This window comes from Balaenoptera physalus (genome assembly GCF_965194825.1).
Source record: "Balaenoptera physalus genome assembly, chromosome: 3".
NCBI classification, from domain to species: Eukaryota; Metazoa; Chordata; class Mammalia; order Artiodactyla; family Balaenopteridae; genus Balaenoptera; species Balaenoptera physalus.
The window spans coordinates 3,321,000-3,335,234 of NC_138890.1; the positions used below are offsets into that span (position 1 = coordinate 3,321,000).

General features: G+C 50.4%; 1 protein-coding gene across 3 annotated transcripts; it reads right to left on the bottom strand.

Moving 5' to 3' along the window:
• Positions 1 to 2: 2 nt before the first annotated feature.
• On the bottom strand, positions 3 to 10,289 carry STAP2 (signal transducing adaptor family member 2). Of its 3 annotated transcripts, none has more exons than XM_082453253.1 (13): positions 10,064 to 10,287; positions 6,132 to 6,203; positions 5,866 to 5,992; positions 4,270 to 4,322; positions 3,671 to 3,771; positions 3,054 to 3,188; positions 2,632 to 2,701; positions 2,437 to 2,539; positions 2,228 to 2,311; positions 1,080 to 1,235; positions 901 to 993; positions 744 to 824; positions 3 to 489 (listed from the first exon to the last, which is right to left on the bottom strand). In XM_082453253.1, exons 1-13 carry the CDS (start codon positions 10,163 to 10,165, stop codon positions 347 to 349), a joined length of 1,320 nt encoding a protein of 439 aa, XP_082309379.1. In that variant the 5' UTR covers positions 10,166 to 10,287; the 3' UTR covers positions 3 to 346. The 3 variants fall into 3 exon arrangements, with proteins under 3 accessions (XP_082309379.1, XP_082309381.1, XP_082309380.1); XM_082453254.1 differs by having other exon boundaries at positions 331 to 581; positions 10,064 to 10,289; XM_082453255.1 differs by lacking the exon at positions 2,228 to 2,311 and having other exon boundaries at positions 10,064 to 10,288.
• Between the last annotated feature and the right edge of the window lie 3,946 nt (positions 10,290 to 14,235).

The following is a 14,235-nucleotide window of genomic DNA, read 5'->3' on the forward strand; positions in this document are numbered from 1 at the left end:
GCCAGGCGGTGCTGCTGCTTTAATTTTCGGGGCTGGGTGGCACTGGGTGTGTCTGGCCCTCTCTGGACCTCAGCTTTCTTGGCTGTAAAGTGGGCTTTTCTTGGGAATTCCCTGGCAGTCCAGTGGTCAGGACTCGGAGCTGTCACTGCTGAGGCCCAGGTTCGATCCCTGGTCGGGGAACTCAGATCCCGTGAGCTGTGAGGCACAGACCCCAAAAAAAGGCTTTTCTTGAGGGTCAGGAGGCAGGTTTTGCTGAGCTGAGGACCACTGTGGGCAGTCATCTGAGGGACCCCGCACTGCCCCACCCAGCCAAGCCAAACACGCAGGTCCTGGGGTCACTTGAGCTTTAATTCTGGGAGGAGGGATCTGCCTTACTGATGTGCCACACTTGGAGATTGGCCCGCTGGTCCCCTGTGCACTCGGCTGCGTGCTCCAGCGCCAGTCTCCTCTGCAGTTTCCCTTTCAGCTCTGCTGTCACATCTGCCAACCCTGGGAGTGGGGAGGGGGGTGGTCCCTGAGGCTTCAGCGGCACCAGGGATTCCCCAGTCCAGGCTGTTCTGTCTTATATCCACCCAGGACTGCTGCAGAATTTTCGGGGCCCAGCATAAAATGAAAAATGTGTTCAGTGGACATGAGGAATTTCAAGATGGACATAGCAGAGCATTAAACCAAGCGTGGAGGTCACCCATGTGTGACTACACGGGTCCCCCGCTTGTGAAGCCCACCCTGCATTGACCCCTTACCTGTGGTCGGGGAGGAGAAAGCCTGCGCTGAGCTGACTGCCAGCTTCCTGGCCAGGCCACTGTTGAGGCCTTTTTTGGGCTCTGGTGGAGAAGGCAGATGAAGGCTGAGGCTGGCTCTTGGCTGGATGGGGAAGGGGCTGGGAAGAGGGACCCCTACCTGACTTGGGCACAATGGGTGACTTTGGAGGCTTTGCCTGAAACATGGCCAACTTCCTGGGCTTCAGGACAACTGGTCGACTAGGGGAAGGCACTGCGTGGACAGAGGTGTGGCATGTCACATCCAGTCGTTAGCCTGCTTCTCATCCCCAACTCTCACCCACCCCGGCCGCCACCCACCGTCCTGGTTCACGTAGTTGGCAGCTGGGGCATCTCCAGTGGGGATCACATAGTTCTCATCCTGGTTCAGTAGTGGGGGCAGCTTGTCCTGGCTGGACACGGGCGCGATGGACGAGGGAGGCAGCTGCTTAGGGCCACCCCTAGGGGGTGCAGGACCTGGTGGGAAACTGTGGTCACTGTCAGGGCCCACGTGGTGCAGAGACACCTCAGGGTGAGGATGTATGTGCACACCTGGTTGCATGCGTGTGTCCCTGTGCATGTGTGTCTGTGCATGTGCCCGTTTATGAGTCTGTGTGTGTGTCCCTGTGTAGCATATACATGGACACTGGGTGAATTTGCGGGAGTTGAATATATGCAAAGGGTTTATACACACGTGTGTGCATGACATCGCGTGGATGCTAAGGTATGTGCTTGGGCGCTTGTCTCTATTAGTGTGTGCACGCATGTATGTGTAAAAGTCTGAATTTGTGCTCTCGAGTGGGTATGTTTGCATTTGTGTGTACGTGCGTGATTGTTGACGTGAGGTATGTATACGTGTGCTACATGGGACTGGAACTGTGTGACACCCGTATTCATGCATGTGTGGAGCCACTATCTACATAGGACCTTCTGATTATGCAGGTGGACACATACAGGTTTGTGTTCATGAGTGTGGCATGTATGTATGTATGTATGTATACTTGGGCCCATCATGCACGTGGGGTCCGAAGCATCTGCCCAGCCCAGGGAGAACTATACTGCTCACTCCACAGACCTTTCCAGTCTCTTCTTGCTTTGTAATCGGGACTACCTCCCACCCTGATTTCCCATCTCTACCTACTGAAATCCTTTGAGACCTTCAGCAAACACCCCCTCCTCCAGGAAGACTCCCCTCTACTCTGCCCTGCCTCCTCTTCTCCCAGCTCTAGATGCCGCGCCTTCCCCAACACCCCCCGCCCCCAGCCCCAGGTTCGACTCCTCAGGGCTGGGAGTGTCTGTGCCCAGCCATGCCCGCCCCCTCCATAACCTGGAAGCCCCTAGAGAGCAAGGTCTGGGTAATTTCTCGGTCCCTGCAACTCTGGGTAGAAGATTGGGCACAGGTGACGCCATGAGGTTCCTAGGTCTTTCCCCACTCTGCCCCAGTGGCGACCGCGGGGACAGGGCATCACCTGGGTCGGGGGCCGAGGGGGCCGAGGGGGCCGAGGCCGTCACCCACACACTCTCGCCATTCTCTTTATCCGCCTCCACGTAGCCTGGAACAGAGAGGGCAGCCTGGAGGAGGCACGGCGGCTGGGGGCTGACCCAAGGGTGTCCGGGTCGGGGAGGGGGCGGGAGAGGCGTGGACTGGGCCCCCCGAGTTCCCTGAGGCTGTACCAACCTATCACTTTCTCGTAGTCATCGTCCAGCAGGAAGGGCATCAGCTTCTTATTGGAGTGCGACACGAAATAGTTGACCACTGCGTCGAGCGAGGTGCAGGAGAACTGGGGTCAGATAGGGGATGTTATCAGGGCTGGCGGGGAAGGGGAGCAGACCCAAGCCATTGCAATTCCCGGGAGCCGGGCCCAGCTCTCACCGGCTCCTCCACGTCGATCACGTACTTGGGGCCCTCGCGCCTCACTTTGTAGTGCCGGACCACCGGCGTCCTGCAAGGGCAGGGGCGAGTGAGTGGCCTGGGTGAGGACAAAAAATGGCCTGCCCCTCGTCCGGGCCCCGCCACCATGGAGGGCCTAACCCCGACTTGCTCCCCTGCACACTGACCACGCCACATCCTGGCGTGGGTCTCTGCAGGGGACCAGGCCCTCGAAAGACTCCACCTCCTAGAAAAACCCTGCGTCTGGTCCTGGCACTGCCCCCCAGGAGGACCGTCCTGTATGGATTCCATCCCAGGAGGCCCCGCCCCCGGCTCAACATTCTGCCTGGCCCCGCCCCTATATCTGACCACACCCCTGCACCCGACGCCCCTCCCACCCCGGCGCCGGGGCCACGCATGCGCACCCGTTGAGCGTCTGGAGCGTGCTGACCGACACTCCGCCCGCGCCGTCCCCGCTGGGCCGGAGCAGCAGGTTCCCGCACTCGGGGTGGCGCTCCAGGAGCAGCTGAGCCTCCAGCCGGCTCACTTTCAGGAAGCACCTAGGGCGGGCCGCGTCACTCAGCAGGACAGGCCCCGCCCCCAGAGACACAGCCACGCCCTCCCCACGTAACCCCGCCCCTGGGCACCCAGCCTTGCCCTCCCGTCCATGACCTGGTTCCTGGAGACCCTGCCTTGCCCGACCCCAGGCCCAGGCTCTGCCTCCGGAGGCTCAGGCTATCCTGCGGGCACACAGGCCAACACTCAGAGACCCATACCCGCCTCCCAGGCACCTATACCCTCTCCTGGAAAACTTGTCCCGCCCCCAGGCACCTAGGCCCGCCCATGGAGATCCAGGCCCGCCCCCAGGCAGCTAGACCCGCCCCAAACACCCAGTAGGGCTCCCAGCTGTGAGACCTAATCCCCGCCCCTGCCCGGATGCAGTCTTATGCTCAAGACCCAACGCCTGGAGACCCCACTCATTGCCCTCTCCGGCTTCATGCTGTCCAGCCCGCCACCATCCTGGAGACCCTCGGGCACTTACGAGGGCATCTCGAGCGCGCGTCGTGCCTCTTCTTTGGCCAGGGCCTCGGCCATCATGTACAGGTGTCCGGGCAGCAGGGTCAGGTTGGACGGGACACGGAGCTGAGGGGGGCATTGGGGCGTCAGGGAATGGGAGGCTGTGACTATGTCTCAGAGGGGCAAACTAAGGCCAGAGTGCGGATACAGCCAGGATGGGAACCCAGGTATGGGGGCTCCAGAGCCACCTGACACCTCAGGGGCAAAGAGGGCATAGAGAGGACTTCGGTGATGAGGACAGAGCAAATGCTAGCATGTAGGGTCTCAAACTCAGCGGCCTGCAGGGGGCAGACTGGGAACAAATGAGTAACCTAGAAATCAGGAATGTTTACTAACACTCCTGGTTTTTAAGTGATAGCAGCTGACTTTTAAATTTATAGCACTTTGTTGGCAAAACAAAAGACGTTTATGGGCTACATCTGGCTCATAGGCCGCCAGTTTGTGACCAGTTTGCTATACTCGAGAGGTTTGTTTGGGGAATGAAGGTTGGAAATTAAAAAGAGGATTTCTGAGCAGGCCTAGTGGGGAATGGGGGAGAGAGGGGCCGAGGACGACCACTCTTACTTCCACCACCGTCAGGATGAAGCCTTTCCACATCTCCCGAGACTCCAGGCTCTCTACCTAGGGAGGGAAAGAAAAAGATTTTGTGTCGATGAGCCTCGGTCTAGTCATCTGTGAAATGGGAGTGAGGAATAAGAGTCCCTGTGTCCAAGGGCTGTTTTGAAGACTAAATGAGCTTGAACAGGTTAATTTAGAATGATGTCTGAATATAAGTTCTTAGTAATGTGGGGTACTGTTATTCTTTAATGTTATTACATCAACATTTAAAAAGTCAGATCATGTATCTCCTATGCTTGAAACCCTCCCTTGACTCCTACCTCCCTCAGGGTAGAAGCCCAGGTCCTCCTTGTCACCCACAGGCCCTGTACAACCTACCCCTGTCCCCCCCACAACCCTCATTCCCTCCCTCTCTCCCCCTCTTTCACTCTGCTCCAGCCACAGGGGCTTTATATATATATATATATCACGTCTTCTTTATACATTCATCTGTCGATGGACATTTATGCTGCTTCCATGTCTTGGCTATTGTAAATAGTGCTGCAGTGAACATTGGGGTACATATATCTTTTCAGATTATTGTTTTCTCCCGATATATGCCCAGGAGTGGGATTGCAGGATCATATGGTAGCTCTATTTTTAGTTGTTTAAGGAACCTCCATACTGTTCTCCATAGTGACTGCACCAATTTACATTCCCACCAACAGTGTAGGAGGGTTCCCTTTTCTCCACACCCTCTCCAGCATTTATTATTTGTAGACTTTTTGTTGATGGCCATTCTTTCTGGTGTGAGGTGGGTACCTCACTGTAGTTTTGATTTCCTTTTCTCTAATAATTAGCGATGTTGAGCATCTTATCATGTGCCTCTTGGCCATCTGTATGTCTTCTTTGGAGGAATGTCTGTTTAGATCTTCTGCCATTTTTTGATTGGGTTGTTGTTTTTTTTTTTTGATATTGAGCTGTATGAGCTGTTTGTATATTTTGGAGATTAATCCCTTGTCAGCCACATCGTTTGCAAATATTTTCTCTTATTCTGTAGGTTGTCTTTTCATTTTGTTTATGGCTTCCTTTGCTGTGCAAAATCTTTTAAGTTTAATTAGGTCCCATTTGTTTATTTTTGTTTTTATTTCCATTACTCTAGGAGGTGGATCCAAAAAGATCTTACTGCGATTTATGTCAGAGTGTTCTGCCTATGTTTTCCTCTAGGAGTTTTACAGTATCCGGTCTTAAATTTAGGTCTTTAATCTATTTTGAGTTTATTTTTGGGTATGGTGTTAGAGAATGTTCTAAGCGCAGGGATTTTTAATTGTCTTAGTCACTGCCGTGACACTAGAAGAGTGTCTGGTACACAGCAGGTGCTCAATAATGTTAGCTGAAAGATTGGATGATGGCTGTGATGGTGCTTGTGGATCAGATCTTGTTCTGGGCACTTTACATATATTATCCCACTTTTCAGTTGAGGAAACTGAGGCCCAGAGAGGTTAAGTGACTTGCCCAGTGTCACCAGCCCAGTGGTAAACTTTGTGTGACTCCATGCTAGTATGTGTTAATGTTGGGTGCTACAAGAAGGAAGGGTCTCCTACCAGCCCCACCTTAAGAGACCTACCTTGAACTTGATCTCCTGGTTCCGCAGGACCAAGCAAAAGTGGGTGCCAGGGTCATGGGAGCTCCCCCAGGGAGCTTCATCTGTGAGCTTCACAAACACGCCTAGGTCTAGCTTCTCCATATACTGGGGGCACAGTAGACAGGGTCTGAGCACCATGCCTGTGGACCCTCAGGCCCCCTGTCTTAGACATACCATCCACGTCCTCTGCTTGGTCCCTGGGGTCAAGGTGGGCCAATTCTTGAGCTTTCATTTCCATCCTTACCTGGGAGTCCCGATAGCTATTGTAGAAATAGAGAGTCAGGCCCTGGAGGCCTGCCCAGAACTTCTTGTAATCCTGTGGACCAGAGTTGGAGAAAGAGAAGGAGGTGAGGTGGCGAGGCTGGGTACCTCCATCATAGTCTACCTCAGGACGTTTGCACTGGCTCTTCTCTCTGCCTGAACACTCTTCTCCCAGATCTTTACATAGTTTCCTTCATCACCTGCTTTGGGTCTTTGAACAAGTGTTGCCTTCTTGGGGAGGCCCTCCTCATCCATGGCCCATCTTCTGGGGATCTGTTACTCTCTGAGAAAGGACCAAAGGGAACCTACAGGGGTAGGAGCTTTAGGAGTAATTTGTGCTAACTCACTTTATGGTTTTCCATCCATCCACCCACTCATCCATCTGTTCCACCCTCCCATCCTTCCACCCTCCCATCCACCCATACATACATATAACCCCCTGTCCCCTTATCCACCCTGTAAATATTAACATCTCCTAGGTGCCAGGCACTGGGCTAGGTGCTCAGTCTACAGTCAGAATTTCACAAGGCTCTGGACACTAGAAGGTCTGCAGATTCAGGATTCCCCCCCTCAGGATTCTGAATTCCAAATGTCCTAGCTCTCTGGAGGCCGAAGGGGCTGATACAGATCAGATTATAAGATTCTAGAATCTTTTTCACCAAATATTCCCTGAGCACCTACTCTGCGCTCAGCTCTGTTGCAGGCAAAATAATAAATGGGGCATGGCTTCCTTTTCTAAATAGATGATGTTCTGGGAATTCCCTGGCGGTCCAGTGGTTAGGACTCTGTGCTTTCACTGCAGGGGGCACAGGTTCCATCCCTGGTGGTGAAGGGTTGGGGTGGGGGCTAAGATCCCGCAAGCTGCATGGTGCAGCCAAATAAAATAAAATAATGATGTTTTAGAAAGATAGAGAAAGCATAGATACTTAAATCCTCCAAAGAAGAGAAACTAGCACCCTCAGGGAGGGATAGATCCTGGACCAAGAGATCACAGAGGAGGAGAGAAGCCCTCCAACTGGGAAATCTGGGAAGACTTCCTGAAAGAGGAGGTACTTTAATTAGTCCATGATAATGAGGATAGCTCTTATATTGACAGTGATCATCCATCCATCAATCCACCTATCAATTCATCCATCTGCCTACCCATCCATTCATCCAGCCACACATCCATCCATTCATCCTTTTTTTTTTTTTTCCCACAAACTTTTATTTATTTATTTTTGTTTGCATCGGGTCCTAGTTGTGGCATGCGGGATCTTTCGTTGTGGCGTGTGTGCTTCTCTCTAGTTGTGGCGCGCGGGCCCAGCTGCCCCGCGGCATGTGGGATCCTAGTTCCCCGACCAGGGATCGAACCAGCGTCCCCCACACAGGAAGGCAGACTCCCAGCCACTGGACCACCAGGGAAGTCCCCATTCATCCTTTTTATCCACTTATGTACTCACCCATCCATCCACCTGTCTACAAGCATGCCTCATTTTATTGCACTTGACAGATATTCTGTTTTTGTTTTTTTTTTTACAAATTGAAGATTTGTGGCTACCCTGCTTTGAAGAAGTCTTTCGGCGCCATTTTTCCAACAGTGTTATTTTTAAATTAAGGTACGTACATTGTTTTTTAAAGATAGAATGCTATTTCACACTTAATAGAGTACAGTCGAGTGTAAACATAAATTTTATAGGCACTGGGAAGCCAAAAAATTCATATGACTCACTTGATTGCAATATTCGCTTTATTGTGGGACTTCCCTGGTGGTCTAGTGGTGGGACTCGGTGCTCCCATTGCAGGGGGCCTGGGTTCAATCCCTGGTTGGGGAACTAGATCCTGCATGCCACAACTAACAGTTTGCATGCTGCAACTGAGAAGCCCGCCTGCCACAGCTGAGGATCCCGCATGCTGCAACTAAGACCTGGCAACAGCCAAAATAAATAAATACATACATACATAAATACGCAAATACATACATAAATAAATAATATATATTTGCTTTACTGTGGTGGTCTGGAACCAAACCTGCAGTGTCTCCGAAGTATAGCTCTGTGTATCCATCCATTCACCTATGTGTCCCTCCACCCATTCACCCATCTGTCCATCCATAGGTACATACTACATACATACATTTAACATTTACTGAAGACCTACTATGTGCCAGGCACTGGGAATACAACAGTGATTAAACTCACATGGTCAGACCTACTTTGTCATGCACCAGCTATGTGCCATCAATTGCACATTAAGCTATCTGTGCCTCAGTTTCCCCACCTATAAAATGGCAATAATAATGGTGCCTGCCTGGGACTTCCCTGGCAGTCTAGTGGTTAAGACTCCGGGCTTCCACTGCAGCGGGCACAGATTCGATCCCTGGTCCAGGAACTAAGATCCCACATGCCTCTTGGCATGGCCAAAAAAAAAAAAAAAAAAAAAAGTACCTGCCTCAGAGACTGTTGTGAGAATTGGGTGAATTAATACATGCAAAGCGCTGAGTCAGATCCTTGGCATGCTAAGAGTTATCCCTCGGGACTTCCCTGGTGGTGCAGTGGTTAAGAATCTGCCTGCCAATGCAGGGAACACGGGTTCGAGCCCTGGTCCGGGAAGATCCCACATGCCATGGAGCAACTAAGCACGTGTGCCACAACTACTGAGCCTGCACTCTTAGCCCAGAAGCCACAACTACTGAGCCCACGTGCCACAACTACTGAAGCCCGCTGCGCATAGAGCCCCTGCTCCGCAACAAGAGAAGCCACCACAATGAGAAGCCCAAGCACCACAAGGAAGAGTAGCCCCGCTCGCTGCAACTAGAGAAAGCCCGCGAGCAGCAGCGAAGACCCAACGCAGCCAAAAATAAATTAAAAAAAAAAAAGAGAGATATCCCTCTTCTGTAACCATGCCTATGGCCTTTTCAACCCATTTTATTTTTTTAGTTTTAATTTTAATTTTATGTTTTTGGCCTCACGGTGTGGCCTGTGGGATCCTATTTCCCCGACCAGGGATAGAACCTGCGCCCCCTACAGCGGAAGTGTGGGGTCTTGACCATTGGACGACCAAGGGAGTCCTTTTTTTTTTTTCTCTCCATTTTATAATAGAGAAAACCGAGGCACAAAGATGCAGAGTCACTTGTACATGGCTTGGGAGTCAGGACCGCGCAGAGCAGGGATGTGAACTTGGGTCTCATCCTCTGGGGCCCTCGCGCTCTTTCTTAACCCCTGAGATCTCCTGCCTCTGGATGCTTTCTAGGCTGGGGAGGATTTGGATGCATGGAGGCGGAAGGACAGGAGGAGGAAACTGCCAGGGCAAAGGCAGAGAAAAGCCTGGTTGGTTTGCGTCCTGGTAGGAGATGAGTATGCGGGATGGGCCTTAGTGGGAACCAGGCTGGGCTTTATTCTGAGAAGGACACACAAACACACACACACAGACACACACAGACACACACACACACACACACACACACACATTGGGCCCCTGGCCAGTATCTGGTCCTGTGGGACGTAGCCCCCATTAATTCTCACTGCCCCTCCTCGCAATCTGTACTGACTTTGACCCCTGGGTCTGAAGTTCACAGAGTTAGCTCAGGGCGGTGGTGGGGGGGGGAGGTGTGGGAATCAGAAGGCTCCCCATTTCCTGGAGTAAATTCGCTGATCCTGTTTGTATCCGAGAGAGACATAAAGAGACCAAGACAGAGAGAGATGGAGCCAGGCAGGAAGAGACACAGAGAAAGAGAAAGAGCTCAGATCAGAATCAGAGACACAGAGAGAGACAGAGACAGACAGACAGAGGGACGTAAGCTTTCCCAGCCCCCAGTCCGTGCCCTGCCCCACCCAGCACCCACCGCATTCTCCTTGGCCGGCTGCGGAGGTCTAGGCTCAGAGAGGTGCTGCACCTGCCTAGGCTGCCCAGCAGCGCCAGCTGGGAGCGTCTTACCTGGTCTCGGGGTCCCTTCTTCTCCAGGAAGCTCTCGTGGTAGTGTGAGGGCAGGCTGCTCTTGGGCTTGGGAACCCGGGGTGGCCTCAGGGCCAAGGCCATGGCGGGCCCAGGTCTTTGGCCTGGCCTCTCCCTCCAGTGGGTGCCCCAGCTGAGCCAGGAAGCAGAGAAACAGGTTCCAGGGGAATTTCCTCTCTTCTGTCAGCTCCCGAGCTCCCTCCCCTGCCAGGGCTGGATGGGGGCTGGGCCTGGGCAGGTCCCGAGATCCTAGGGAAATCCCCTCCTCTCTGGTGCCCACAAGAGGTCAGGGAGGCCTGGCTGGAGTAAGGGAACAGAGGAGAGAGCTGCTGGGAGCTGTCAGTGCGGGGTCATCAGGAGGGGGACCTGCCTAAGCAAAGGCCTGGAAGGGAGAGAACGGAGTCTGGTGCCAGAGTGGTGAGGGGATGAGACCAGAAAGTGATACAATGTCCAGGAAGCCCGTTAGGCTGCCTGGACGTTAGAACAATCTTGTTTGTATCTATCAAAAATCTTGCAGGGATTTTGACAGGAATAGCACTAAACCTGTATATCAGTTGAGGTAGACTTGACATCTTTTATGTACTGGGTTGAGTCTTCCAACCCACAGACATGGTCCTTCTCTTCCTTCCTTCCTCCCTCCCTCCTTCTCTCTCTTTTTCTCTTTTTCTTTCTTTCTTTCTCTCTCTCTCTCTCCCTCTCCCTCTCTCCCTCCCTCCTTCCCTCTCTCTTTCTTTCTTTCTTTCTTTCTTTCTTAGTAATTATAAACACCATTGTATTTTTAGTTCCAGTTTTCACATTCATTGCTAGCATACAGACATGCCATTGATTTTTGGGTGCTGATCTCTTATCCTATAACCTTGCTGAACTAACCCACTTCTTAGTTCAAGGGGCGTTTTTGGTCGATTTCTTGTGATTTTGTACATACCCATCATGTCATCTGCATATAGGGTTAGTTTCATTTCTTCCACCTTTCCAATCTGTATGCCTTTTATTTCCTTTTCTTGTCTTGTTGTGCTGGCTAGCGCTTCCAGGACTCTGTTGAATAAGAGTGGTGAGGGTGGACATCTTTGCCTTGTTACCAGTCTTAAGGGGAAAAGTGTGATTTCCTTGGCAGTCCAGTGGTTCAGACTCCAGCTTCCACTGCAGAGGGCATGGGTTCAATCCCTGGTGGGGAAATAAGATCCCACATGCCACGTGGCATGGCCAAAAAGAAAAAAAGTGTTCCGTCTTTCACCATAAAGTACAGTGTTAACTGAAGTTTTGTAGATGTGCTTCACCAAGTTGAGGTAGTTTCCCTCTGTTCCTAGTTTGCTGAGAGTTTTTATTATGAGTGGGTGTTGAATTCTGTCAAATGCTTTTTCTGCATGAATTGATACGTTCTTATGATGTTTCTTCTTTAGCTTGTGTGTTAGTTTTCTGTGGTCGATATAATAAATTATCACAAATTTAAAGGCTTAAAACAACACAAATGTATTATCTTACAGCTCTGTAGGTTAGGAGTCCTATGTGGATCTCACAAAGCTAAAATCAGGGTGTGTTGGCAGGGCTGTTTTCCTTTCTGAAGGCTCAAAAAATGAATCTATTTCCTTGCCTCTTCAGCTTCTAGAAGCTTTCCTCATTCCTTCCTCCATCCACAAAGCCAGCAACTGTGGATAGGAACCTCACATCATATCACTCTGAATTTCTTCCATAGTTATCTCTTCCTGACTCTCTTCCACTTTTAAGGACCCCTGTTATTACATTGGGCTCAGCAGATAATCCAGGATCATCTCTTTATTTTATTTTAATTTTTAAAAAATTAATTAATTTATTTATTTAGGCTGTGCCAGGTCTCAGTTGTGGCACATGGGATCTTTTGTTGTGGCAGGCGGGCTTCTTAGTTGTGGCATGCATGCGGGATCCAGTTCCCCGACCAGGGATTGAACCCTGGGCCCCTGCATTGGGAGCGTGGAGCCCTACCCACTGGACCACCAGGGAAGTCCCAGGATCATCTCTTTATTTTAAAGTCAGCTGATTAGCAACTGTAATTCCATCTGCAACCGTAAATCCCCTTTGCCATGTAACCTAAATATTCACAGGCTCTGGGGATTCAGACATGGACACCTTTAGGGAACCATTATTCCACCCACCACAGTCTCTTAAATATGGTGGAAAACACTGATTGAATTTGGCATACTGAACCAGCCTTGCACCCGTGGAATAAACTTCACTTGGTCATGATGTGTATAATTCTTTTTATATATTGCTGAATTCTATTTATTAATATTTTGGTAAGGATTTTTGTGTTTGGATTCATGAGGTATATCCTGTAGTTTTCTTTCTTTGTACTCTCCTTATCTGGTTTTGGTGTCAGGGAGATGCTAGCTTCATAAAATGGCTTGGGGGGACTTCCCCGGTGGTCCAGTGGTTAAGACTTTGCCTTCTAATGCAGGGGATGCAGGTTCTATCCTTGGTCAGGGAGATAAGATCCCATATGCCTCATGGCCAAAATACCAAAACATAAAACAGAAGCAATATTGTAACAAATTCAATAAAGACTTTAAAAATAGTCCACATCAAAAAAAATCTTAAAAAAAAAATGAATTGGGAAATATCCCCTCTTCAACTTTCTGGAAGAGAATATGTAAAATGGTATTAATTCTTCTTTGAACCTTCATAGAATTCTCCATCTGGGCCTGGAGATTTCTTTTTTTGGGACTTTTTTTTTCCCCCAAGCAAATGAATACTTTTATTAGCATGGTAAAAAACATTTTTTTTAAACACATAGGGTTTTGACCTCAAATACTTGTCAGGTCTGCTACAGAAATGAACGTGTAGCTAAACAATTTAAGAATCTTGAAGATATCTAGTTCCTTTTTGGGGACTTTTAAAATTACAAATTCAATTTCCTTAGTAGTTATAGGGCTGCCTGGACTTTATACGCATAGCAAAGAATAGCCTTTGGAATCTGCTCAAGAACTGTGTAGTCTGGGCAACCTCTTCATCTCCTGAACTGTCTGGTAATGTTGATTATACTATCTGCCATATAGGGGTGCTGTAAATGGTTAATGGTTAATAAAGTCACAGCAGTTAGTTTTTTCTTTTTTAATAAATTTATTTATTTTATTTATTTATTTATTCTTGGCTGCGTTGGGCCTTTGTTGCTGCGCGTGGGCTTTCTCTAGTTGTGGCGAGCGGGGGCTACCCTTCCTTTCTGTGCCCGGGCTTCTCATTGAGGTGGCTTCTCTTGTTTCATAGCGCGGGCTCTAGGAGCGTAGGCTCAGTAGTTATGCCTCGTGGGCTCCAGAGCGCAGGCTCAGTAGTCGTGGCGCACGGGCCTAGTTGCTCCGCGGTATGTGAGATCTTCTAGGCTCAGGGCTCGGACCTGGGTCCCCTGCACTGGCAGGCGGATTCTTAATTAATTTATTTATTTATTTTATTTTTGGCTGTGTTGGGTCTTCGTTTCTGTGCGAGGGCTTTCTCCAGTTGTGGCGGGGGCCACTCTTCATCGCGGTGCGCGGGCCTCTCACTATCGCGGCCTCTCTTGTTGCGGAGCACAGGCTCCAGACGCACAGGCTCAGTAGTTGTGGCTCACGGGCCTAGTTGCTCCACGGCATGTGGGATCTTCCCAGACCAGGGCTCGAACCCGTGTCCCCTGCATTAGCAGGCAGATTCTCAACCACTGCGCCACCAGGGAAGCCCTGGCAGGCGATTCTTAACCGCTGCACCACCAGGGAAGCCCACACAGCAGTTAGTTTTAATTTTATTTATCAAAGGCAATGGGGAGGGAGGTGGTCATAGTTGTATTTCATAAAGATCCCTCTGGGGCCAGCAAGGGTGAGAGATGGACAGGGTGTAGGTGAGTATGGAGCCTGAGTCCCTAGGAAATGATCCAGATGGGAGAGGCTCGATATCCAGCCCTGGGTTTTGTAAGAGAGCCAAAGAGAAAGTAGGCAAGGGAATGGGGGAATAAACGGGCCAGTTTGAGCTCTGCTGAGTCTAAGGGGCTGGGGGATGCCTAGTTGATGGCTAGACCCTGGGTGGGTGGTGAGATGACTCCAAAAGGAGGTTTGGACTGGACACAAAGTGAGTGTCAATGAAATTTAACTATCAAGTTAAGAAGAAGAAAAAAGGGAATTTTATTTGAGCCAAACTGAGGATTATAACAGAGGAAG